We start from the raw sequence: 27,824 nt of genomic DNA on the forward strand, positions 1-27,824 counted from the left end.
AACAACTAGATTTTGTTAAAAACAACAGGCTTGGGCTGGAGAGATGGCTCAGAGGTTAAGAGCACTGACTGTTCTTCCAGAGGTCCTGAGTTCAATTCCCAGCAACCACATGGTGGCTCACAACCATCTGTAATGAGACCTGGTGCCCTCTTCCGGCCTGCTGTCATATATGCTGTATACATAATAAACAAACAAATGTAAAAAAAAAATTAAAAACAAAAAAACCAGGCTCACAACTATGCAGTCCCAGGAGATCTGTCACCCTCTTCCAGCCTCTGCAGACACCAGCTACACACATGTAAAGACATATATGCAAGAAAAACACCCATACACATAACAGAAAAATAAATTAAAATATTCTAAGAGACTTGTTGAGTCAGGCCAAGTGGTACACACCTTTAATTGCAGCACTTCAAAGTAGATGGATTTCTGTGTGTTCAAGGGCAGTCTGGCCTATATATCAAGTCCCAGGCCAGCCAGAGCTACACAGTGGGACCTCTCAAAAAAGGGGGGGGAGGGAGGAAGGAGGAAAGAGGGATGGAAGGAAGATGGGAAAGACAAAGGGAAGGAAGGGAAAGACAAGAAATCCATTGTATATATCTATGAAATTGTCAAACAATAAATTAAATTAAAAAATAAAAAATCCAAGTTCCTTCTAACCCTCTACTATTCCCTAGAAGAGTCTGGCTCTTAGAGTCCTGGAGACTAATGTGGAAAGAGACCCAGTCAAGCTGCATTAGGGCTGGGGATATGACTTGGAGGTAGAGCACTTGCCTAGCATGTGTGGCCCCGGGCTCCCTGCCTAGCACCGAGAGAAGTGGCAGCGGCAGTCGCCCTGATCTTCCAGGAAAAGTAAGGAAAGTATCTGGAGTTACATGGAAAGAAGTCTTCCATTGTTGAGAGCCTGAGAGCCAAAGCAAATGTCTCCAAAGCTCCTAATTCACTTCTGCCCTTCTGTCTACTTGCTACATCAATACAAGTGATGGACAGCCGTCATAAGCTGAATGACAAGTGGGCCAACCCAGGCTATATTCCCAAAGGGGCAGGGCTCCCCAGAAGTGATGTGAAATGAACATTCCTCCATAGTGGGTACTCCTAACAGTGAACAAGGCCCATGAAATGCTCAGGCGGGGCTAAGCCAGGTGAGAGCCCAGGTAGACAGAGAAGGGCGTGATTCCTAACTGGACCCTGAGTGCCCACTTACTCTCAGGCAGGCAGGCAGTCCAGGGAGTCCCAGAGCTCACTACAGCCCAGCTATTCCACTCCTGGTGGGCAGGTTGCCCTCACTGTCCACTCAACTAGACTCAGAACCACCCCGGAGGCACCTCTGGGTGTGCCTGTGGAGGTGCTTCCAAGGAAAGTAAGTGAGGAGGGAAGGCCCATCCTGACCGTGCACAATCCCACGGGCTGGAGTCCCAGACCAAACAAAAAACAGAGAGCTGCGCACCAGCGTCCACCTTGCCAGGTGTCCTGACTGAGAAGGGTACTGGGACAGGACAGCAGCTAGGTGGCAGAGCGTCCGTCCTCATCTGAGCAGAACTCTGAGGCAGAGTCCATGGTCACAGGTGGAGAAGGTGACTCATCCACCTTTTCAGATCTCCTGCTGTTCTGAAGCCTCAGATAATTTCATTAGCTGTAGATCTTGGCAGCTGCCAGGAGGGAGTGACCGAGACCAAGAGAGGGGACAGTCAAGTCTTCTGAGGGACGGTTGAGGAAGCTGGCATGTCTGGCACCGGAGACAGCTGAGGAAGGAGCTCCAGAGAAAGACAGTGAATGCTCAGTGTCAGCACGCATGCTGAGGATCTGGCTAGTTATCCACAGAGCTACAAAGGGAGAAGAGGAGAGGCTACGCTTTGTGAATTAAAGCTCCTAAAAGCAGGCAGGCCAAGTGGAGGCCGGCAAGCAGCTGCAAGACTGCTTGCTGTCTCGGCATGGCAGCCAACATTCCCTCTGGAGTGAAGCTTCTCACAAGAATGGACAGTGGAGGTGGCTCCTGCAGCGAGGCATGCTCGCAGTGACGCCAGAACCTAGACACCAGAAGAAAGGCCCTGGGGAAAGGCTTTTGAAAGCCCAGCCTCAAATCAACCTGACCACTCAGTGGGCACTACAGAGGGATACTGGACAGTAACCCTTCAGGATTCGCTGTGTCACCTATGCACATCCTCCCAGGGACTTCAGATCCTCTCTGAACTGTTTATAATACCCACTAAGTGTAAATGCTAGACATACAGTTACCGTATATGCCTAGGAGCGATGCCCACCCCCCAGGAAAGTGTGTACATGTTCAGTATAGATGCGTTGTTGGGAGGTGCTGGGGAGAGAACTCAGGCCTTACACACCTGAGCACGTGTCCTACCACTGGCTGTAGGCCTGCCTTTCTAGTACTTTTGCTGCAGTTGAACTCATAGACGTAGAACTGACAGACACAGAAAAGCTCGAGAGACTGGTCCAATTCCAATCCTGAATGCCAACAATGTCTAACTGTCATGTTTAGATCGGAAGGACCCACATGTGTTGAAGGCCTGGTCCCCACCAACATTGTTGAAAGCTAGGACTCCTGGGAGATGAATGGATCAGGAGGGCTGTGACCTCTCAGAGGATTGATCCACTGGTAGATCTGTAACTTGGTAACACTACTGGGAAGTCACAGAAACCTCAGACAGCAGGGCCTACTGAAGAAAGTGGGTCACTGGCCCATTCTTGAAGGATGTCCCATGCCCCTTGTCCTTCTCAGGAGCCGTTCCGCTTCCCAGACGCAGGGTGAGCAGCTTGCACCACCATGCACCAGACACGGTGGCTGGGGACCATTACCTCTGAAGCCGAGTCACACGTGCTTCCTCTTTTTAAGATACTTCTCTTGGAAAGCCTGTCCCAGGAACCAAACCACTGAAAAATACACTAACTGGGCACTATCATTTGCCTCTGGGAGTCTATTTTATCATCACACACTGCATACATGCTGCACACACACTTGCACACATTGCATGAACACACACACACTGCATGCACACTGCACACATATGCACACACACATATACCACATAGACACATACTGTACACACACTCACGGGCACACACACTGTGCACACTCGTTTGTACTGCACACACATGCACATGTGCACACCACACACACACACACACACACACACACACACACACACACACACACACTGCACAAAGCCACACTGCATCCCAGTCCAGAACCAGGAACAGCAGCTGGTCTGCATTTACAATACTCACCAGTTTCTAGCTGTTCTCTTGATTCTATTTGTTTTTTCAGACAGTTTCAGCGTGGCCCAAACTGGCTTTGAACATGCTATCTAGCCAAATAACCTTAATTGATAATCCTCCTGCCTCCACTTCCCACGTGCTGGGATCACAGGCAGGGACCACCACACTCAGCTTTCCTGTTATTCTTTTGAAGGTGAAGTTTACTGAAAATGCAAATTTTCAGTTGGGTGTGGTGTGCACACCTGTGATCTCAGTTGGGTGTGTGTGCATACCTGTGATCTCAGTTGGGTATGTGTGCATACCTGTGATCTCATTGGGTATGTGTGCACACCTGTGATCCCAGCACTGGGAAACTGAGGCAGGAGGAGGCGAGATCCGGCCAGCAGGAGCTCTCCAAGCAAACACTCTCACCTGCTCACATCACTTTCACACTGCAGACCTAGGTTAGGATCTGAAATCACTATCATGAATTTAGAAACTTTCCAGGAACTTCTGATGTAGATAGACCCTAAACCCCAAATGAGAACTCCTGTTCTGACAGAGAGTAGACCCCTTATCAGACCTTAGTCCGTAACACTGATAGTACATTGTCTTTATGTGTGTGTACGTATGTATCTGTGTGTCGATAGCTACACACATGCCATGGCAGATGTGTGACAGTCAGAACAACTTTCAGGAGTTGATTCTCTCCTTCTACCATTTGGTTCCTGAGGATGGGTCATCAGGTATGGTGACAGAGCATCCCATGGGCCCTACATACATGATTTTTTTAATTGCTACATATGTGTGCATTTCCTGCTTAATGGAAATTCTATATCAATATAATTTTTGCTTCTTTGCTATGTTTTTGGTGCTGGGACTGCACACAGGGTCTCATATATGCTAGGTTAGTGTTCTAATGCCAAACTATATTATCCAGGTGTCTTTACGTCCTTTTCTTTTCCTCTCTCTCTTTCTCTCTTTGTGACAGGTGGTAAGCTGCCTAAACTGGCCTTCAACTCAGAGCTCCACCTGCCTCTGCCTCCTGAGTGCTGGGTTTAAAGGCAAGTGCCACCACCGCCCAGTGATCACTTATTTTCTTTTTTTTGTTGTTGTTGTTTTGTTTTGTTTTTCGAGACAGGGTTTCTCTGTGTAGCTTTGTGCCTTTCCTGGAACTCACTTGGTAGCCCAGGCTGACCTTGAACTCACAGAGATCCGCCTGGCTCTGCAGTGCTGGGATTAAAGGTGTGCGCCACCACCACCTGGCTATCACCTATTTTCTAACACTGAATATTTAGGTTTCTGAGTTTTCACAACTGTAAATCATTATGGAAATGACTTTATATAGAAAGGGAGTTTAAATAGAGCAGATTTCTGGAAGGAGAAGATAGGAGATGAGAAGTATGTTGATAGGCAGTGGCTACACACCCACTGTGGACCAATGTCACTGCCCCTCCTGGCCACAGAGGCAGACACAGCAGCTGCCATTTCTTGGCACCTTTTCCTGAATGGTAAAGTGGTTTTGAAAATTACCTATTAGCTGAGCATGGTGGCACATGTCTGTAGACCCACTACTGGGAAAGCTAAGGCAGAAGAGGTCAAGCTCATGAACAGTATGGCAGGGAGGGGGATGGGAAGGTGTGAGACGGTTAAGCAGGTAAAAGCATTTGCCACCAAAGCCTGTCCACCTGAGTTTGATCCCAGATTCCAAGACAGAAGGAGAGAACCAATGCCCAACAGTTGCCAACCTCCATACATGTATCGTGGCATGTGAGCACTTGCACTCACACATACTATGATAGATAAACAAAAAAAATTTGTTTGAGCCAGGCGATTGTGCAACATGCCTTTAATCCCAGCACTCGGGAGGCAGGTGCAGGTGGATCTCTGTGAGTTCGGGGGCCAGCCTGGTCCACAGAGTGAGTTTTTTGAAAGAACAGCATGGGCTACATAGTAAAAACCATGTCTCAAAAGGACAACTGAAAAAGAATGTTTAAGCAATAGGAGGAGGAGGAGAAGGAGGAGGAGGAGGACGAAGAAGTGACACTCACCTGCTGTCAGAGTCTGAAGCGATCTCCTTTCTCCCTCCAAAGCGAATCTGGCACTGCACAGAGAAAGAGACTGTTGAGGTCAGCTGCTAGGCTGGGACAGCAAACATCCCAGAACAGCCCACAAGGCCTTCAGAGACAGTGGGGACAGAGGTCCTGGTGCTTCACAGAGGGGAGAAGCCAGCACTCTGGCCTCAGACTCCTCTTACAGGAAGCTCGTCTTCCTCTTGACTCCAGGAAGCCACAGGCCCTGCAGTAGCCCAGGGAGCAGCAGCTGGAACCAGAGGGCTCTCTGACGGTGCTGAGAACCTCCATTCTTGACAGCCCCAGAGTGGCCAGGCTATGTCAAATGACAGTCACCTTGGCTGTGATGAGCAGTTCCGCCAGGCTGAGTGGATGGGAAGCCACCTTTTAAAAACAGACCTGTAACGCCTACCCTAACCTTGTTTAGCCATAAAGTCCGGTCACACGGCAACCCCACTGTCACCACTACCCACCCACCTCTGGTTGTTGGTTTGATCTGCTTGTTTTGAGACAGTCTTGATCTGGAGCCCTGACCAAATTCACAGCCATCCTCCTACCTACACCTTCCAGGTGCTGGGGATACATACACGTACATGCTCCCAGCTCACTATTCCCCGTAAAGACAAAGAATCTCTGCTATGGATAGCAAACTTGCATGCTATGGAATTTAGGATTAAAAATTACATATCATCGCCAGGCAGTGGTGGTGCACACCTTTAATCCCAGCACTCAAGAGGCAGAGACAGGCGGATCTCAGTGAGTTCAAGGCCAGTCTGGTCTACAAAGTGAGTTCCAGGACAGCCAGAACTGTTATACAGAGAAACCCTGTCCTTGAAAAAACAAAAACAAAACAAACAAATACACACACACACACACACACACACACACACACACACACACACAATTGAAAAAGATTCAGAATTTGTGACATAGCACATACATAAAATATACCAAGTGGTATATTTTAATTGTAGGTGAATGAGAGGTGAATAAATTTGGTTGTTATTTTTTAAGATAAATGTCACAATTCAACTCCTCAAAATAACTCAGAAGCCCTGACCAGAAACCGTAATCTGCTTCTCGTTAAGTGCTCCATGTAAAGCCAGTGAGCTCACTCCCTTGTCTTGCTGTCTTCGTGTTCTGGATTAACTGTAGACCAAACTCTACCTGTGTTACCAAGTGTGATTCGTCCAGCATCCCTGTGCAGAGGAAAAGCCAGACTCCAGGGAAGAAGAGACGACCTCAGGTCTATAAACATCATGACCAAAAGCAACTCGGGCAAGAAAGGGTTTATCTCATCTGACATGTCTACATCACAGTCTGTCAAAAGGGAGGTCAGTGCAGAAAACTGAGGTGGGATGAAGCAGAAGCCATGGAAAACACTGCTCACTGGCTTACTCCACATGGCTTGCTCCCTTTCCTATAGCACCCAGGACCTTCTGCCCAGGGCAGATATCTATCTGCCCTATGAGCTGGGCCCTCCTATATCAATCAATCATTAAACAATAAAACACACTACAGACCTGTCCACATCCCGTCTGGTGGGCATTTTCTCAAATGAGGGTCTTCTTCCCAGACAACTCTAGCTTGTGTCACGTTAACAAAAATCTAACCTGGCAGATTCTAATTAGAAATCTAATTCTGGCAGCTGAAAAGACGTGGAATTCTCTCAACCTATTCACCACACCAGGCTCCCTCACGTTCCAAGCAGACACTGGATTCTCTGGGCCCACTTCAACATTTAACCCACAACCTGCTCAAGTATTGCCCTCCTTATAATCACATGCAAATAACAGTCAAGAATCCCTTCTAAAAAGGAGCTCTTCAAATTCCCAGGCTTGGATCATCTCTCGCGCTCACTAACAGATGACTTAAGTGAGTTACTGATCTGAGCTTCACTTGGGTGTCTTGGTCTGTAAAGTGAAAACAATCCCAGGCGCTCCTCCATCGTTAGCTACAAGAATTCCCCTAAAGCACTCACAGAAAGCCAGGTACAAGGTAGACATGTGATGACAGCTGGCATTACAGTGTCAGGCAAGCCAACACCGCAGTCAGCACCGGCAGCCACAGCAGCAGATCGGTCGGGAGTCAGCCTGGCTTCGGGCACAGAGGTTCCTGGATGTTTGCGCTGTGGGGTCATAACTGCAAGCCAGCACCTCTGAAGCCCTGCCCTAAAACAAATCTGCTGGGAAATCAAACTCTGAAACAGGACAGTCTTACTGCCTTCTCTGCTCTGTCATTCCTAGGGAAACTGTGCTTAGCCATTCTCAGAAACAGCTGGACATGGTGGTACACACCTGTAAGCCCAGCAGTTGGGAGGCAGAGGCAATAGTTCAAGGCCATCTGGGGTGACCTGCTGATAGCTAGTCTCAAAACAAGCAAACACAAAACCATTCCCAGACACAAAATAAACCTATGCATTGAAAAGGAAGAAATTACTTCTATATGACCTTCTGAACATTCACACAAAAGGCTGGTGTGTGCGCTCCTACCTGCTTTACTGCATCCAGCAATCTCTCCAGCAGGAACTGCCTTTTATCATCATTCTGTGACCCTGAAATGAAATGGAGTTTAATTACTTCTAGCTGACAATTAGACTCTGTTCAAGACTTTCTAACATTTAATGCTGAGCATACTGGTGCATGCCTTTAATCCCAGCACTCAAGAGGCAGAGGCAGGAGGATCTGTGAGTTTGAGACCAGCCTGGTCTACATAAGCAAATTCTAGGATACCCAAGGCTGTAAAGGGAGAAATACATAGTTGTCCACAAACAAGACCAGCCCTCTATTCACTTTAACAAAATAAGTAAACAAACTGCACCAACAATCTACACCACTGCAATGAGGTACTACATCACAGGAAAACAGCTAAACTCAGTTTCCCCAAATGGAATGAATCTGTCCTGAATGGTGCCAGTTTCTCTGCTGTGATACCACTGACAGTGCAGGGGAGTTAGCAATGTCCCTGGCCTCAACTCAGTGGGTACCATTAGCGTGTGCACATGCATAGACACACAGGTGAGTTGGCTTCATACATTGTCAAATGTGTCCTGGAGGGTGGATGCCCCTACCCTTGACAGTCAGGAGTATAAAGAAGCATGAAAGTTGCCTGGAATGTCAGGTACTGACTGTCCTTGGATGGTCTTACTTCCTTTCTCCTGCCTTCAGCTAGACAGGCTAGAAAACCTAGCTGCTAACTTTCTCAGCCATTGCTGACCTTACAGGGTTGGCCAATGATGTCTGGGGATGCGGCCCAGTTAATAGAATGCTTGCCTAGCATGCATGGGGCCCTGAGTTCAGTACTTCATGAACCAGAAATGGTGGACACAGCTGTAATCCCAGTTATTGGAAGGTGGAAGCAGGATGATTGGGAGTCCAGGTCATCCTCAGCTGCAAAGGGAGTACAGGGTCAGCACAGATTGCCTGAGACCCTGTCTCAAAAACAAACATTAACGTGCTATATCTGGTGCCCAATATGGGGCATGAACCCACAACCCTGAGATTAAGAGTCTCATGTTCTACCATATGATAGGATAAAAGGGTAGATTATTGAATTTACTCTGGGGGGGGGAAGATATAAATGATAGGATAAAGGGTAGATTACTGAATCTACTTTGAAAAGAAAAAAGGAGTCGGGCGGTGGTGGCGCACGCCTTTAATCCCAGCACTTGGAAGACAGAGGCAGGCAGATCTCTGTGAGTTCAAGGCCAGCCTGGTCTCCAAAGCAAGTTCCAGGAAAGGCGCAAAGCTACACAGAGAAACTCTGTCTCAAAAAAAAAAAAGGGAGGATACAGACATAATAAGATAAAAAGGTAGATTACTGAATCTTTTAAAAAGCAATTACTAGTTTTAAATATTTTACATTGGATTGGATTTTTGTATATTGTATACAAATTTTGTATATTGATACAAATTTGTGATTAATTTTGTTAGAACATACTCTACATACATTTTTAAACTTGTTCAAGGTATTGTACCTATATAACTCATTTAACAATGTAATGCAAATTTCTAGTCCTTGAAAATTATTATTACAAACTAATTAGGATATAAGGAAATGTAAGTTAGTAAGTTAGTCACTACAATCAAACATGTAGTCATGTTAGGTATGTTTTCAAAGTCAAACAGATATATTTTAGAAAGACAGGCCGTCTTCAAATACTTCAGAGATCTACAGAATATGGCATTAAGATGTTTTAATAACATAGGTGTTTTTTGTTTTTGTTTTTTAATGACAGTGAGACATGTCTGATCCTGACAGCACCAATCTACTTCAGAGAAGATGATGGACATTGAAGAAACTCCTTATGGAGTTTACTTTCTTTGTGGCAAAAGTTAGCCTCGACTGTTGACAGTATTGTGTCCAAAATGGACAAGCAGGACACAAAATAAAGGACTGCCAAACTTTGCCAAGACAAGGTAGGACAGCCCTTCAGAAAATCCTAATTCACAGTTAAATCTGTCAGATATGTTGGGCCTGTAGGCCAAAGATGGATGCCCCAGTGTTGCAGGGAAACCTTGGTTGATTGTCCAGGCAGCCATTGTTCCTGTCATGTTTTACAATTTTTGGAAGTCGCTTGCTTGCACTTCCTGCTTGCTCAGTAAATATTATTTCCTTCTAGGATCTCTGATAGAGTTGGAGACTAAATAGTTATAGTTTTCCTTGTTAACAAATTCAGAAGAGAAACTCACGAAAGAGGTGTAAAGTGTACAAATGTGGTAATATTGTGTTCCCCCAAAGTATTGTGCACTCTAATAAACTTATCTGGGGTCAGAGAACAGAACAGCCATAATATTAAACATAGAGGTTAGGCAGTGGTTGCACATGCCTTTAATCCTAGCATTCCAGAAGCAGAGCTCCGTCTGGATCTCTGTGAGTTCAAGGCCACACTGAAAATAGCCAGGCATGGTAACAAGAGCCTTTAATCCCAGGAAGTGATAGCAGGAAGTAGAAAGTTATAAAAGGCGTGAAAACCAGAAACTAGTCTGGTTAAGCTTTTAGGCTTTTGAGCAGCAGTTCAGCTGAGATTCATTCTGGCTGAGGACTCAGAAGCTTCCAGTCTGAGGAAACAGGATCAGCTGAGGAACTGTCGAGGTGAGGAAGCTGTGGCTTGTTCTGCTTCTCTGGTCTTCCAGCATTCACCCCAATACTGGCTTCAGGTTTGATTTTATTAATAAGAACCTTTAAGATTCACACAACATACAAGTTTGAGAGATATCAAAAGATAGTTTGAGTTGGTAATACAAGTTAGGACAGAAAGTAAATTAGAAGGTGCAACACTTTAGACTCACCAAAATAGAATAAATAATGGGAGTATTTTCTCTGAATTTGTCAAATGTTAATGGATTGGACATGGTTAATGTAATTCTTGAATTTATATATTGTATACAGTTATTGTGCTTATTGTGTATAGTTTTTCTTATATTAGTTATAACCTTTTTTATTTTAGACAAAAAAGGGGAAATGTGACATTTTGTGTATGCTCTAACAAATAAAGCTTTCCTGAAGACCAGAGGGCAAAGCCAGGCAGTGGTGGCACACACCTTTAATCCCAGAACTTGGGGTCTCATGCCTTTGCTCCCAGTACTTGGGAGCCACACGCCTTTAATCCCAGCACTAGGGAGGTGGAGGCAGGAAGTGATATGGCTGGGCTGAGAGAGGAATGTAAGGCAGGAGAACACAGGAGCTCAGTCATTTCTGCTGAGGAGTTGGTGAGGTGAGAGGTGGCTGTGGCTTTGTCTCTCTGATCTTTCAGCATTTACTCCGATATCTGACTCCAGGTTTTTATTAAGAACAATTAGAATTTGTGCTACAGTTAACAGCTTGGTCAAAGCAAAGCAAGCAGGCGTGTGCTCGGAGGCTCCAATAAACTGTCCCTTGTGAAACAGTATGAAGAGATCGCTCCTTCCTCCATCCTCATGCCTGAGTCATGAGCGCCTGCACAGAGCCAGAGCAGTCCTTTGCCGCAATAAACACATGACCAAATGAAAAGCTAGGAGAACCACAAAGGAACCTCCTGGTACCTTTGTGTGCCTAGCAGTGAGTTGCTAAGCCAATACCACAAATAATTCTCACCCATTAAAAGACACCACTGGTGCTTGAGCTGTTACTCTGCAGTCAAATGAATTCCCAAATGATTCCCACTAGAACAAGACACACACATAACTTCCACTAAGAAGGTCTGGGGCAAGAGGCCTTCAGCACCAGGCAGACCACTAACAGATAGCATAGCCACCCACAAGAGGCCGGGGGGCATCAATCAACAAGTAAGCTGTGGAAAACAATGCCCCAGCCACAGAGCAGTGGCTCTGAACAACAGGAACAGAACTGCAGTGGACTCTACCCTGGGCCACACCAGGAAGGAGTGTTGGAGACATGGGAGTGAAGTGGTATAGTCATCTTCTCGTGGAGCTGAATGGATTGGGAAGAGGAGGTCAGCACATGAGCACACAAATCATGAGCAGGGCGAGAGAGACCAGAAGAACACTACAACAATGAAGCCGTGAAGGAAGACAGAAAACACCATGACAGCCTGCAGTGGAGGGGGTTCTGCACAGGTGACATGGGAGTTGAGCCCTTTATAGAGAGGCAGCCATGGAAGGGCGCACTCCAGGAAGAGCCCACAGCTGGGGAGAGGCTGAGGCAAGAAAAGCTCAGCTCCCATGTTCCAAGACTAGAGGGGCAGGGGCGGGCAGGACCATCAGACAGGACCAGGAGTCTGCTGGGGTGGGGGCAGACAGAAGGACCATCAGACAGGACCTGGAGTCTGCTGGGGTGGGGGCAGACAGAAGGACCATCAGACAGGACCGGGAGTCTGCTGGGGTGGGGGCGGGCAGGACCATCAGACAGGACCCGGAGTCTGCTGGGGTGGGGGCAGGCAGAAGGACCATCAGACAGGACCAGGAGTCTGCTGGGGTGGGGGCAGGCAGAAGGACCATCAGACAGGACCAGGAGTCTGCTGGGGTGGGGGCAGGCAGAAGGACCATCAGACAGGACCAGGAGTCTGCTGGGGTGGCCGCAGGCAGAAGGACCATCAGACAGGACCAGGAGTCTGCTGGGGTGGGGGCAGGCAGTACCATCAGACAGGACCAGGAGTCTGCTGGGGTGGGGGCGGGCAGAAGGACCATCAGACAGGACCAGGAGTCTGCTGGGGTGGGGGCAGGCAGTACCATCAGACAGGACCGGGAGTCTGCTGGGGTGGGGGCGGGCAGGACCATCAGACAGGACCTGGAGTCTGCTGGGGTGGGGGCAGGCAGAAGGACCATCAGACAGGACCCGGAGTCTGCTGGGGTGGCCGCAGGCAGAAGGACCATCAGACAGGACCTGGAGTCTGCTGGGGTGGCCGCAGGCAGAAGGACCATCAGACAGGACCAGGAGTCTGCTGGGGTGGGGGCAGGCAGAAGGACCATCAGACAGGACCAGGAGTCTGCTGGGGTGGGGACAGGCAGAAGGACCATCAGACAGGACCTGGAGTCTGCTGGGGTGGCCGCAGGCAGAAGGACCATCAGACAGGACCAGGAGTCTGCTGGGGTGGGGGCAGGCAGAAGGACCATCAGACAGGACCAGGAGTCTGCTGGGGTGGCCGCAGGCAGAAGGACCATCAGACAGGACCAGGAGTCTGCTGGGGTGGGGGCAGGCAGAAGGACCATCAGACAGGACCAGGAGTCTGCTGGGGTGGGGACAGGCAGAAGGACCATCAGACAGGACCGGGAGTCTGCTGGGGTGGGGACAGGCAGAAGGACCATCAGACAGGACCAGGAGTCTGCTGGGGTGGGGACAGGCAGAAGGACCATCAGACAGGACCTGGAGTCTGCTGGGGTGGGGACAGGCAGAAGGACCATCAGACAGGACCTGGAGTCTGCTGGGGTGGGGACAGGCAGAAGGACCATCAGACAGGCCAGCAGAGCAGCTGGTCACAGAGGGTGGTGCTTCAAATCAGACTACGACACTAAGATTCTGCTTTAACCTGGGCACTAACTGGTGTGAGCGTGATTTTGATAAAAGACATTGCCCCTCAGAAGCCTTGTTGGAATCACCACATCATACCTGCCTCCTCCAAGCCTGGAGATAAAATGAAGACACTCAAGAAAACAATTACTTTTTCTGGAAGAGGCTTTGGCAAGGTCAGGCCTATATCGGATTCTCACCAGGCCCCCAGCACGTCCTTCACACGTGTGCCTCTCCACAGCCCTCTCTTCACTTAGCAGAAGGCTTAGTCTCTGCTCCTCCCTCCTAACACCAAAATGGAAAGTACAGCTTTCTTCCTTTTTCCAAGTCCTAGGCTCACAACTCCTCACACTGGACAGTGACAACGAGAAATGACAGCTTCACCCTGGAAATGCTTCTACCATTTTTTTCTCATAGCAGGAACTTATGTGACTAAAATACAATAAAAACAAATCAGGGAAAAAAAGAAAAGTATCTCTACTATCTAACTGGACAGGCACTCTACTAGTCTGCTACATGCCCAGCCACTACTAGTAATTTGTAGGGAGTGGAGGCAGTTGTGTGCACTGGGGAGGGTGTGTATGTTTGTGCATGTGCAGGTACATGTGTATGCATATGCATTTGGACACAAGAGTTCAACCTCAGGTTTCATTCCTCAGGAGCCACCTACTCAGGCTTTTTCATTTGTTTGTGTTTTTATTTAGAGTAGAGTCTCTCACACAGGTCTCAGTTAGGTTAGGCTGGCCATTCAGTGAGCAACAGGGATCTCTGCCTCCCAGGGCTTAGATTATGAGTATTCTCCACCACACCTGGCTTTTTTACATTGATACTAGGTATCTGAACTCAAGTCCTTATGTACCCGGTGAAAACGCACCCAAGAGGCTCTCAGCCTAGAGGCTCAATGCCTGGCTGTGATGTCCACAGTCGTGAATCCCAGTGAGACTATCAGCCTCAGCAGGGCACCTGTGGTCATCTTATCCCTGCCCAGACATGAGAAAAGAGTCTCCAAGATGCAGGATGCACAGGTGGCTCCACATATCAGCAGCAGGAAGTACAGAGAGAGGCCCGTGGCAAAGAAGGGAGGAACACTCATCAGGAAGTCACAAGACATAAGTCCTCATCCTAGCCAGGCCACTTGCTGGCCATGTGACAGGGCAGTCACTTCCCTTCTCTGGACACTGGTTGTTGCATGAGATTGTGTGCCTTTAGCCCTGCAGTCTGCAGACAGAGGATCCTGCGCAAACAGTCAGGCAGAAACACAAGGTGCTCTCTCACCTTCTCCAGTGACAAACCAGAGAATACAGTACGTGTGCGTGTGTGTGAGCTCACATGCATGCACGCGCACACACGCACACACACGCACACATGCATCAGAGCCTAGAAGCCCTCCAGCTTTCAGCATTAAAACCCCACAAGAGCATCAAGTCAACCGCATCTCCTGAGCCCCAGCTGTGGGCTAGGTCAATAAATGACCAATCTGCATAACCCTTGACCAAGGGGGGAAAGGGCTCCACTTGAGAGACAGAACTGAGGCTGGGAGAGAAGACACTTACACTAGCACCACACCTGTCTGCAGAACGCCTGCAATACCTGCCCACTGCACCCTGAGCCACGTCTCAGTCACACTGCAGAGGTGAACCCTAGTCTCCCTGCTACCTCCAGGACGGTGTCAGCTAACGGCACTGCCAATGAGCCAGAACAGAGCTTCCTGTTTCTTCTTCGGTCACCATCAAAATGAAGGTCTCAAAATGAAGGGACTTAGCTCAGTGACAGAACACATCTGGTGCAGGAAAGGCCCTGGGTTCCATCCCCAGCACCCCAGAGAATGTCCTCCAGTGCTCCATACAAGAGGTCAAATGTTCATGTGAAATGCCACAACCCAGTTCAGATGGCCCCCTGTGGCCTTTCCTTGTTCCTGTCCTTAAGAGATAAATGTTTGATTTAGTGTTTAGATTTCTAGGGGTCCCATATAAATTTTTACAAAAACTTCTGCCAGCATCTCCACTCAAGCTGGTTCAAACATTAACAGGTCACACTGTCATCTTGGTGGCAGGATGAGAAAGTGAGAGCCTGATCTATCCTCCTCAAACTGTTCCTCCTCAAAGGAACAGACAGAAAACCCAGAGGCAGAGAGACAGACAGTTGCCAGGTGTTGGGGTGGGGAGGTTAGGGGCTGGAGGGGGTACTGTTCGAGTGATGAGAACATTTTATAACAGGACAAAGGTGATGGTCACACATTGTAAATGGCTGCTCAATTTAAAATGAAGGCTAGCTCTGTGTCATATTGATAAAATATTTTATGGGTAGGACTGCCACAGATAAATACTAGCAACAAAAAAAAAAAAATTCAATCCAAAGGAACAACAACTGGAGGATTGCCCCAAAGAAAGGAGCACTGAGCTCCACCCTGTGCCCTCTTACACATTTCTAGTTACCTGGGGGAGCACCTGTCAATGCTGGAAGTCCGGGTTCTTGTGGAAAAGCACACACTGTTCAAGTATGAGGACTCAAGGAAGTGTTGAGGGGCCTTACTCAGGAGTAGGTGTAAATAACACTCTCAACTGGGTGATTTCGACTCCCAGGGAGCAACCAGCAGGGGACAGAGACTTTTTTTTTCTAGAGATGGGGTCTCACTAGCCCAAATAGGCCAGAACTGGAGGGGCAGAGGATAATCTTGACCCCCTGGTCCTCATTTCTACCTGTGGCATGTTGGGACAGCAAGCTTAAGATGCTGAGAATCAGTCCCAGAGCCACCTCCTCCATAGCCAGCACTCTACAATGAAATACATCCTCAGGACCCTGGAGACTTCTGGGCTGGGTTTATTGTTGTTGTTTTGGGTTTGCTTTTGTTTGTTTGTTTGATTTGAGACTATCCAGGGCAAGCCTGGAACTTACTGTGTTCCTGGTCTCAGACTCATAGAGCTCAGCCTGCCTCTACTTCCTAAGTGCTGGAATTAAAGGGGCATGCGGTAACGCTTGTTCTTGTTTCTTATTTTTGTTATCACGGATTGGAGAAGCTGGGCTTGGTGATGAACATTAAAAGTCACAGCACAGTAATAAAAACAGCTTGGTACTGGCATAAAAACCGACATACCGACCAATGGAATAGAACTGAAGACCCTGACATTAATCCATGCACATATGAACACCTGGTTTTTGACAAAGAAGCCAAAACTATACAATGGAAAAAAGAAAGTATCTTCGCCGGACGGTGGTGGCGCACGCCTTTAATCCCAGCACTCGGGAGGCAGAGGCAGGCGGATCTCTGTGAGTTCGAGGCCAGCCTGGGCTACCAAGTGAGTCCTGGGAAAGGCGCAAAACTACACAGAGAAACCCTGTCTCGAAAAATAAAAAAAAAAAAAAAAAAGAAAGAAAGAAAGAAAGTATCTTCAACAAATGGTGCTGGCATAACTGGATGTCAACATGTGGAAGATTGCAAATAGATCCATATCTGTCACCATGCACAAAACTCAAGTCCAAGTGGATCAAAGACCTCAACATAAATCCAGTTACACTAAACTTAAAAGAAAAGAAAGTAGGAAGTACTCTTGAACTCACTGACACAGGAGATCACTTACTAAATATAACACCAGGAGCACGGACACTGAGCACAACAATTAATAAATGGGACCTCTTGAAACTGAGAAGCTTTTGTAAGGCAAAAGACATGGTCAATAAGACAAAAAGACAGCCTACAGAATGGGAAAAGACCTTCACCAACTTCACATCTGACAGAGGACTGATCTCCACAGTATATAAAGAACTCAAGAAACTAGACATCAAAACACTGAACAATCCAATTAAAAAATGGGCTAAAGAGCTAAACAGAGAATTCTCAAAAGAAGAATCTCAAATGGCTAAAAGACATTTAAAGAAATGCTCAACATCCTTAATCATCAGAGAAATGCAAATCAAAATGACTCTGAGATACCACCTTACACCTGTCAGAATGGCTACGATCACAAACACCAATGACAGTCAATGTTGGAGAGGATGTGGAGCAAAGGGAACACTCCTCCACTGTTGGTGGGAATGTAAACTTGTACAACCACTGTGGAAATCAGTATGGCGGTTTCTCAGAAAATTAGGAATCGAACTACCTCAAGACCCAGCCATCCCACTCTTGGGCAAGTGTCTCAGTTGAAACAGGGCTTGCCTTCCCACACATGAAAGCCTGAGTTTGATCCCCAGAATCATTAGATCATGCATGTGTACAGCACATTGCAGGTACACACCTGTAATCACAGCACTGGGAATTAGAGGCAGGAAGATCAGGAATTCAAGGGTCATTTTCAGCTTCAGAACAAATTCAAGACCAGCCTGTGCCACTTGAAACTGTTTCAAAAAGGAAAGATAAATGAAATGGAGAGATGGCTCAGTGGTTAAGAGCACTGGCTGCTCTTCCAGAGGACCAGGTTTGATTCCCAGCAGCCACATGACTGCTCACAACTGTCTGTAACTCCAGTTCTTGGTGATCTGACACCCTCTTCTGGCCTCTGCAGGTACAGGAACGCATGTGGTACACAGATACATATCCACAAAAAACATCCATACACATAAAACAAATCTTAAAATGTAAAATAAAACTTTAAAGAGAAAAGACAGATAAATGGGATGGGGATGGGCAAGCATGAGGGTTCCTGAGTGGCAAAGTGGAAGGAAATCAGAGCCACGGAAGGGATCCTCACCTCCACAGGCTACCTCTCACCCCAAACCCCCCCTCACAGCCTTTCCACCTGAGTAAAAGACATCCCCCAGCCCTTTCAGCTGCTCCGGATCAAAACCTAGGCAAATCCTGCCCCATTGCAGTCTCTGTTCCGATATCACATACACACACACCCTGGGAGGTCTTCCTCTAGGCTAAGTGCATGATACAGATCTGGCCCATCAGATTCACAGGGAGTTCCAGGATGGCTTCCCTGGTCAGCCAAGCCTGGACTTTCCCTGGAGTACTCTTGACTGGTGTGTCATCTTCCCAGGATGCCTCTGTAAGGAGAGTTGTACACAGCACAATCCTGCAGACTCCCTAAACACCTTGATCCAACTGAGCCTGAAGCCAGATAAACGTCCCCAAATCTTTCCATTATGCAACTCTATATATTCCCACGTTTTAGCTTAAACAACTTCTGCCACGTTCCATGAAGAGAGACCTGGCCAATGAGTTGTTCAGCAACCCAGCAAAGCCCATGTCCCTAAGCGGACCCTACTTCAACAGACACCAAGGCCACACAGCCCTTTGCTAAGTGAGAAGGGACAGACTGCACTGCCATCCAAGAGTGCGCGCTGAGTGTCCTGCCAGCACTGGCCCTGGGCCCTCAGCTCACAGCATTTCGCACTAGACAGCCAGTGCCACCTCTGGGAAATCACCAGAGACATAAGACAAAGAAAGGAAGGCCACCCTACCCTGCACACCACTAACCCAACACAAAAGAAGGAGAAAGGAGAGGGGGCTGGGGAAGGGAGAGCCGGCTAAGTCTCAGGTACAACCCATAGTTCAAACTGTGTGCTACATCAAAACGATGGATGACTGGAAGACTGTGCAGCCCATAACAGTGACCAATGTGCAGTCCACGGAACAGTTTTCTCTGGAAATATCAGACATGAAAGCAAAACAAAAATTCTATGGTAATGATAAAATGAGCCACAGCACAGTCTGTGGTAATATACTGTGTACCCTAATAAAATTTGCTTGAAGATCAGAGAACAGAACAAGCCACTTAGATTAAACCTAGAGGCCAGGCAGTGGTGGCACACACCTTTAATCCCAGCACTTGAGATCTCACACTTTTAATTCCAGTATTTGGGAAGCACACACACCATTAATCCCAGCACTAGGAAGGAAGTGATAGCTGGGCAGAGAAATGTGTGTAAGGTGTGAGGAGACAGGAACTGAAAGCTTTTTCAGGCTGAGGAGTCCTAGAGGTAAGATGTGGCAGTGGCTTGTTCCTTTGTCTCTCTGATCTTCAGGCAAATTTTATTAGGGTTCACAATACATCACAACAACAGTCCTTCAGTCTTCTTTCAATATCTTCATTTCAGGATCCTTTAGACATTTTTCACCTAACCACCCTCTCTATGGCATTTTCCCCACTTTGAAACAGTCTCTCATCAGGCAGCCCTAGCCGGCCTAAAACTTGCTACGTAGACCAGGCTGGCCTCAACTCCCAGAGCTCCTTCTGCCTGGCTCCCAAATGCTGGGATTAAAAATGTGCACCACCACCACACCCAGCTTTGGTATCAAGTTCCAAGAGTGCTAAGAACTTGGCTCTCCTTAGGCACTCAGAACCTAGCCACACAGCAGCAGGAGTGGTCAGAGGCGTTAGTCTGGGCCACTAACTGCAACGGTGTTACAGCACTTCTGATACCGGAACACTAACATTCTACCATAACACACCAGCCCTGTGACATCATGAAGAGGAAAGATATTAATAGCCTTTGAGTAAAAACCACATTCTTTTTCCAGTCAGTGTTTCAGCTGCTTCTTTATTCCAAGAACAAGTCACTTCTGGATAGGGCCCAGCCCACAGCTATGGAGAGAAACTGTGCCCTTCAACCTTCCAGAAAGAGAAGACACTGCCGGGCTGTGGTGGCGCACACCTTTAATCCCAGCACTCAGGAGGCAGAGCCAGGTGGATCTCTGTGAGTTCAAGGCACCAAAACTACACAGAGAAACCCTGTCTCAGGAAAAAAAAAGATACTGCCAAGATACATAGGAGTTTGAGGAAGGGAGCAGCAGTCAGGCTCAGTGGCTTCTCAGGCCCTGGCTTTCCCTACCCTTCACACAGGGATACAGGGATCCCAGCATTTTTCTAACGTGAGGAACCCTGAGAGGAGAGGATAGTTACTGATGGAAGAAGGTACTAAAGCTTCCATGTGGTAATTCCTGAGATGATAGCTATTGATGGACAACAGCACCATGGCTTCCACTCAGGGACTCCTGAGAGGATAGTTATTGATGGACAATAGCACCAGGGCTTCCACGTGTAGTTCTTCTAGAGGCTAACAGTGGATGGTTCCTACTACTGAGTTCTCCAGGAAAACATCTGACCCCTCTCTCCCTAAAGAGGCCCACACTGGTCTGCCAGATGGGTATCTTTCCTTCTGGCATTTTGTTTAAGTCTACAGGCAAATGTAAATCCACAACGGCTGTGTTGGATGTATATGTTAATTTGCATCAAGGCATATATTTTACATATAATTCTATACCCTACATATTTTGTTTTTTCTTCTTGAGACAAAGTCTCATGTAACCTAGGTTGTTTTCAAACTCTTTATGTAGCCAAGGATGCCCTTGAACTCCTGATCCTGCCGCCTCTACCTCCTGAGAGCTGAGATTACAGGTGTGCAGCACCACGTCCAGTTTATGCGGGGCTGAGATGAAACTCAGGGCCTCATGCGTGCTAGGCAGGGATTCGACCAACGGAGTCACAGTATCTTCAGCTCCATCCTGTTCTAGCAGAACAGTAATGTTTCAATTAATGTATACACAGTGACTTGTGTATAAGTCTATACTTTCCTTAACATCTCTGAGGGTTTTTTTCCTATCATGAGGCCATAACACATGGTATTAACACATTCCCCACCAATGGCATCTTCATTGTTTCTGGCCTGGTGATAAGTGTTTATCTAATTGTTGCATTATCCAGTCCATTACACTTCCCTGGATATTTGCACATAATGTTCTCAGCCTTAAACCCATCTTATCTCTGTTCTACTCAAACATTTTAAATTCAAGAATAGAGCAGAGCCTCATGGCTCATTTATAGGATATACAAGAAACTGAAAAACATGTTAAGCCACACCAAAAGGAAGAGACCAGCAAAATCCTTGCAAGGAATCCACAGGACAAAAGAGCACGTTTCCTTCAAAGACAACTGCAGACAGCTTGGGGGAGGGAACTCTGAGCAGGTATCCCTGGTGAGGCTGAGGCAAAGGATCTCAAGGTAGGAATATCTGGACTTTGAGGTCAGCCTGGGTCAGACACTGCTTTCAAAACTGACACTGTGGACAGGCCAAGTGGCTCAGGGAGTGAAGGGGCCTGCTGTACAGGTCTGGAGAATGGAGGGTGGGCTCCAGAACACACGGAGAGGTGAGCAGAGAAAATCAACTCCACAAGGTTGTCCTCTGCTCTCCACATGTGCACCGTCACACACACAAAGGCACGCGCACACGCACGCGCATACACGCGCTTTTTTTTTAAGTCACTGTGAAGTCTTGGGGAGTGACTCAGTCAGAAAGGAGGTTCCTGTGCAAGCATGAGAAGCTGAATTTGATCCCAAGGACCCACATTGTTTAAATAAATAAACAAAGCCAACCACACATGGTGGTACATGCCTTTAGTCCCAGCGCTGGTGATGCAGATCGCTGTGGTGAGTTCCAGGCCAGCCAGGGCTACATAATTGAGACTCTGTCTCAAATAGATAGATAGATAGATAGATAGATAGATAGATAGATAGATAGATAGATAGATAGATAGATAATAACAATAAATAACAGGCTTGGTGGTGCTTGAACCCAGTGTTGAAGAGGCAGACAGGCAGACAACTGGGGCTTGATGGCCAACCTAGCTTAATTGGAGAACAGAAGTTTCAGTAAGAGAGCTAGTCTCAAAAATCAATGGAGAACAGGGTGGTGGTGGCACTTGGGAGGCAGAGGCAGGCTCCGAATTCAAGGCCAACTCCGTCTACAGAATAAGTTCCAGGACAGCCAGGACTACACACACACAGAAACCCTGTCTCAAAAAAAAAAAAAAAAAAAGGAGAAAGTGATTGAGAAAGACGGAGCTGACCTCTGACCTCCATACACACAAACGCACACAAAGACATTGTGCCTCAAAGGATGGCATGACAAGTAAATAATAAAAAAGTAAAAAATAAATAAACCATGCTCAGCATGGAGGCTCACACCTATGATCACATATCACTTAAGAGGTGGAGGCAGGAGGATCAAGAGTTCCGGGCCTGCTTCAGCTACACTGCAAGTTCAAAGCCAGCCTGAGCAACATAAGATCCTATCTCAATTAAAAAAAAAAATAGGAAGACAAATGGGAGAGAAGTTTTGTAAACATACTGATAAGGGAACTGTATCTGGGAATAACATACAATTCTGGCACTTCAACATTAAAAAGAGACAAACAGCTCAACTGAAAAATGGACAAATGAGCCGGGCAGTGGTGGTGCACGCCTTTAATTCCAGCACTCGGGAGGCAGAGGCAGGCGGATCTCTGTGAGTTCGAGGCCAGCCTGGTCTACAAAGCGAGTTCCAGGACAGGCTCCAAAGCTACAAAGAGAAACCCTGTCTCAAAAAAAAAGAAAAGAAAAGAAAGAAATCAGACACCCACTTCTGAACTCTGGGTCACCAGGCGTACATGTAGTGCACATATATACATGCAGGCAAAATACCCATACACATAAAATATTAAAATGAAAAAAAAATGTTCATGGATGTGATATAAACAAACATTTCTCCAGAGGAGATATATAGCTGGCCTATGGGCACAAGAGGCCATGCTCAGAATGATTAGTCATTGGGAAAATGCAAATCAAAACCACAAAGAAGTGTCACTTCACACCCACTAGAAAGAAGGCTATCAAAGACTTGATGGGAGCTGACTAGAGAAACCAGAACCCCTCATGGTGCATGTGAGCAGAAAAACAGATTAGGTTCCTCAGGTGGTTCCATACAACCAGCAGGGCCACTCTTCCCTACATTAACCTAAGTTATGGACACTGGGCCCACACGCAAAATTGTCTGTGAGCTTCCATAGCAGTAACCTCCATAGAGCCAAGTGCAAACAACCCAAAGTCCAGCCCCTGGTGAGTAGAGAGCAGGTGAGCAATGCCCACACAACACAGCATCACTTGGCCACACCCCCTGGGGAGTAGAGAGCAGGTGAGCAATGCCCACACAACACAGTATCACTTGGCCACACCCCCTGGGGAGTAGAGAGCAGGTGAGCAATGCCCACACAACACAGCATCACTTGGCCACAAGAAGGAATAAGCTACAGATTAGGCTACTCCATGGCTGGACCTTGAGAACATTATACTCAGTTAACAAAAACAAAAGTTCTATGGTTTCATTTATATGAAATACAAACAGTGGGAAAATCCAGAGCCCCTGGTGTGTACCCCCACACTCGGGAAGCAGAGGCAAGGGGGATCAGAGGTAAAAGCTATCCTGGGCTACATAGTAAGTTCAACACCTGCCTGGACTACATAAGACAATGTCGGGGAAAAAAATAAGAAAAAACAATCCAGAGACAGAAAATAGATCAGTTGTCTGAGACCGAGGGGAGGGGGAATGAAAAGCAACTGCTAATGGGCCCAGAATGTCTTTCTGGGGCAATGAAAATTTGCTAATATTGGTCACAGTGAGGTTTGTACAATCTGTCACAGCACTAAAATAAACTTTTAAAATCTCTTTTGCACCAAGCTGGCAGTATTGGTACACACCTTTAATCCCAGCACTCAGGAGGCAGAAGCAGGTGGATCTCTGAGTTCGAGGCCATCCTGATCTACAAAGCCCAGGACAGCCAGGACTACAAAGAGAAACACTGTCTCAAAAAACCGAAAGAACAAACAAAACAAAACAAAACAAAACAAAAAAAAAACTAAAATCTCTTCCAAAGATCTAAATAATTTAAAAGACAAGCCACCCTTAGATCTGAGTTTAAAATTACAACTTGAAACAACAATTATAAGGCAAACACTTAAACTTGAACATTAAACAGTTGGTGCTATTGAGGTATCACTGGTTTCTTATATGATCACAAAATGAATTCCTTTTAAATGTGATAGAATACACACAAAAGTATTTGCCGATGAAATGGAGTGGTACTTGGGAGAGGATAGAAAGTAGTCAGGGATACAGATGAACTAGCTACCAGCTGCAACTATCAAAGCAGTGTGATAACAGAGTTCATTATACAATTCCACATTTAAATGTTTTAATATTCTTTTCTTTTCTTTTTTTTACACCATGTAACACAGGCTAACTGAGAACTTGATCTTTGATCTATAGACCTGACAGGCCTCAAACTTGTAGCAATCCTCCTGCCTTTATCCCTTGAGTGCTAGGAAGGCTGCAATTACAGACATGAGCCACCACCACACACCTGGCATGAAAATCCTACTTGAGGGGCTGGAGAGATGGCTCAGAGGTTAAGAGCACTGACTGCTCTTCCTGAGGTCCTGAGTTCAATTCCCAGCAACCACATGGTGGCTCACAACCATCCGTAATGAGATCTGGCTCCCTCTTCTGGCCTGCAGTCACATATGCTGTATACATAATAAATAAATAAAATTAATTAATTAATTAATTAAAAAAAAAGAAAAAAGAAAATCCTACTTGAGAACAGAAGAAAGGAAATTTCTCCTGCACTCAAAGTTCATCATGCATCAATTATTAATCCCATGGCGGGGGCGGGGCCACTTTCAACCACAGTCTTCGAGAAACAATTAAAAATACCCTGATCGTGGACGTGGTACGAAGCATGTGATTGGGGCCTGGGTTTGACAGACAGACACACACACACACACACACACACACACACACCACGGACTCTCTGCTCACCCTCGGCGGACCACTTCTGAATCAATGGCAATATTTCCAAAAGGAATAAACTCCAAATCCATGCTATGGCACCGCCATGGAACCTGGACACTGCACTTAGTTACAAACAACAAAAACAAAGGATCTACAGGAAACACACAGTAGGACAACCGGATGTGATGAGGTGAGGAGGCTCCTGCTCCAGTCTCCTTTTGCGTGTGATTTATTTGGCTTTTGACTTAATGACTTTTTAAAAAACTTGCTGAAACTTTCCTTGAATTTTTGTTACATTTTTATTTATTTATTTTGTGTGTGCACCAACATGCCACAGTGTTTCTGTGGAGGTCAGAGGACAGCCTGCAGGAGTCAGATCTCTCCTTCCATCACCCGGAGCCCAGGGTCAAACTCAGGTCACCCGATACAAGTGCTTGAGGCAGAGTTTTGATACTATGTGTCTCCTTCAAAGATAAACTGTTCAATTCCCTTTGGTTTCTCAATTTCAATTCCTCCTCCAATGAAAGCAAAAGAGTTTCCACTCCAGAAATCTGAGGCTGTGGCAGGCCCTTTGGTCACATTAAAAGGGAAAGGTGAGGACTAAGAGTGTCTTCAGTGAGAGCACCCAGGGTCAGCATAGATGAGGCTCTGGGTTTACTCCTCAGCATCCCAAAGAATTTCAGGGTGCCTAGTTCCACCCTTGTCCCAGATGGGCCAAGAAGCAGGCCTGTCCCCAGGCCCAACTCCACCTTTATGGAAACACTAATAATGAGCCCCGTTACGAGGCTCATCACCCATTGGTGTAGCTGAGCAACCTTCAGTCATTACTCAGTCATTACTGGTCTAGGAGGTAGATGCTATGGTGCATCCTCACTTTGCTGAGAATTCCAAGTTAGTTATTCAACCTTACACAGCTTTAAAGGCTGGAAGGATGGCTCAGTCAGTAAATTGTTTGCTGCTTAAGCAAGAGGACCTTAGTCGGGATTCCCAGCACCCACCGTTAAAGCCTGGCATGTATGCATTTTTGTAAGTCCAGCACTGGTGGACAGGGGCAAACAGGAGGATTTCCAAGATTCTAGAGCCAGACAGTCTAGCTGGAATGGTGAGCTCTGGGACCAGTCAACAAATAAAGGAGAAAGCAACAGAGAAAGACACCCAAAGTTGATTTCTGGCCCTCCTACACACGTGCACAGGCAAACATACCTACACACCCACACACGTGCATACACATACTGAATTAATTAATTAAAATTATACAGCTGTATGTGGTAGAACCAGGATGTGAACCCAGTATGTTGGGCTCCAATACCTCTTGGTGGAAGGCAGCTCAAATCTTTGCTGTGTATCATCAGCGTTCAATGATCTGAAACTTTAATTAGATCCAATGATTTGCTTTAGCAGATGCAAGTACCTCCCCAAGGAAACCCCTCCACCAGCCCCTTAAATAAGACCATCAGTTCTTATCATAAACCTTGCTCTTGAATAACAAAAAGTATCTAACATCCTTTTTTAAATGCACAGAAATAACTTCAAAGCTAAAAATAAAGACTCTCCTTTGTCCTAGCACTCTCTCCATCCCGAAAACTCCTGAACGAAAGGCTAGGGACTGGGTTCAGGGACTCTAAAATTCAACTGTACAGTGAGGGAAACACACACACACACACACACACACACACACACACACACACACACACACAAACTATGTGGGATGGCGGGTCCTCCTAAGGGAATGCAGATCCCTGTGTCCAGCAAGAGAGTCAACAGCCAACACAAGGCTTTCCTGAGTCACTCCCATGTCTACATACAACACCCAGGAATGACTTAGCACCAAAACTGCATCAGGACTCTTCAGAGGGAGACAGGAATGGAGACACAGACTCAAGGGACTAAACTTCAGGATCACTGAGCACGTGCAGTCCACACCCATCTTCCTCTCCCTTCCAGCCTCCCCACCCGCTCCACCTCTCCGCCAGTGGTACTGGCTTGGGCAAGGCATCTGCCCCATACAGGTTCGGCATTGGGCAAGAAGGGAAGGGTTTCAGGACAACCAGAGACCTCAAACGATGAGCTAGGGGAAGAAATGGAGAGAGCTCGAGAATGAACCAACAGCCCAAATGCAAAAGACACAGCCGGGAGAGGGAAGCTGCGAGACTAATGGGCCGGCTCTGGGGACGCAGGTGCGGGGAATAAGAGGGACCGAAGACAAAGCGTCCACAGCACGCCCTCAGGAGACCGGGAGCTGCCGCTCCGATTTGCTGTGGACAGGGGTTCGGGGCCAGCAAACCCAGGGTCTAGAGATGCTCACTGCCTTTGGAGAAAGAGGAGACACTAGGGATAAGAGACCTGAACCGGAGAATGATTGAAAACCAGGGGCCGGTAACTGGAACTAGGTCCCAGGCGGGCCACGGAAGAAGAGGGACTGAGGCACGCACCAGGGACCTGAGAGTCCGGGGTGTGGAAACCTGCCAGGGGGATCGGCGGGCTGGGAGAGCCTGGGCGGGACTGGGCAGCAAGCGCTGCTCTGGGAGTTGGCTGTCAAAGAAGGGGCGAGGGGACAGGAGCGCCAGCCCGGGGAAAGTGAGAGCGGTGCAGCAGACCCAGGGCCAGGGCTGCGGAGCCGGCGAACGACCCTGCGGGAGTCGCAGGGTGTGGGGACACAGGGCCCGGAGCGTGCGGCTGCAGCGGCGCCACCGGGCGGTGACAGCGGCGGGGCCGCCACTCACCGCTCATGTTGCCGCTCCCGAGGCCGCCGCCTGCCGTGCCGCCGCCGCCGCCGCCGCGTCTGCAGCCGCCGAGCTCCTCACGGACCGGGAGAGCGCGCGCCCCGCCCGCTGGCCCCGCCCCGGAAGCAGGGCTCCCCGAAGGCCCGCCCCCCGACCCGGAACCAAAACACCCTCGCGAGTCGAGGCCCTGGAGTGGCAGGGAGGAGACCGGGACTTCACAGGATAAAAGCCTTCTCATTCACGAGCCAGGAGGGAGACATCAGTCTAAATTAAGGTCCGGACGGGGATGCGGGATAAGCGTACTGGATTCCTGGAGTCGTGGTGC

At 47.5% G+C, this 27,824-nt stretch overlaps 1 protein-coding gene across 7 annotated transcripts in view; it reads right to left on the reverse strand.

The window, feature by feature from the left end:
• Positions 1-27,590, reverse strand: part of Snx29 (sorting nexin 29) — a 474,149-nt gene extending 446,559 nt beyond the window's left edge. For 6 of the 7 annotated variants that reach the window (XM_076577840.1, XM_076577839.1, XM_076577843.1 and 3 more), the window contains exons 1-3: positions 27,500-27,590; positions 7,775-7,836; positions 5,262-5,314 (exon numbers count right to left, since the gene is read on the reverse strand). In XM_076577840.1, coding sequence (XP_076433955.1) covers positions 5,262-5,314; positions 7,775-7,836; positions 27,500-27,506 — 122 coding nt within the window. In that variant the 5' untranslated portion in view covers positions 27,507-27,590. Of the gene's footprint in view, positions 1-5,261; positions 5,315-7,774; positions 7,837-27,499 lie in introns of those variants that run through there. The other variant, XM_076577841.1, reaches the window with a different exon arrangement.
• Positions 27,591-27,824: the final 234 nt, after the last annotated feature.

This window comes from Peromyscus maniculatus, chromosome 8 (genome assembly GCF_049852395.1).
Source record: "Peromyscus maniculatus bairdii isolate BWxNUB_F1_BW_parent chromosome 8, HU_Pman_BW_mat_3.1, whole genome shotgun sequence".
Classification (NCBI taxonomy): Eukaryota; Metazoa; Chordata; class Mammalia; order Rodentia; family Cricetidae; genus Peromyscus; species Peromyscus maniculatus.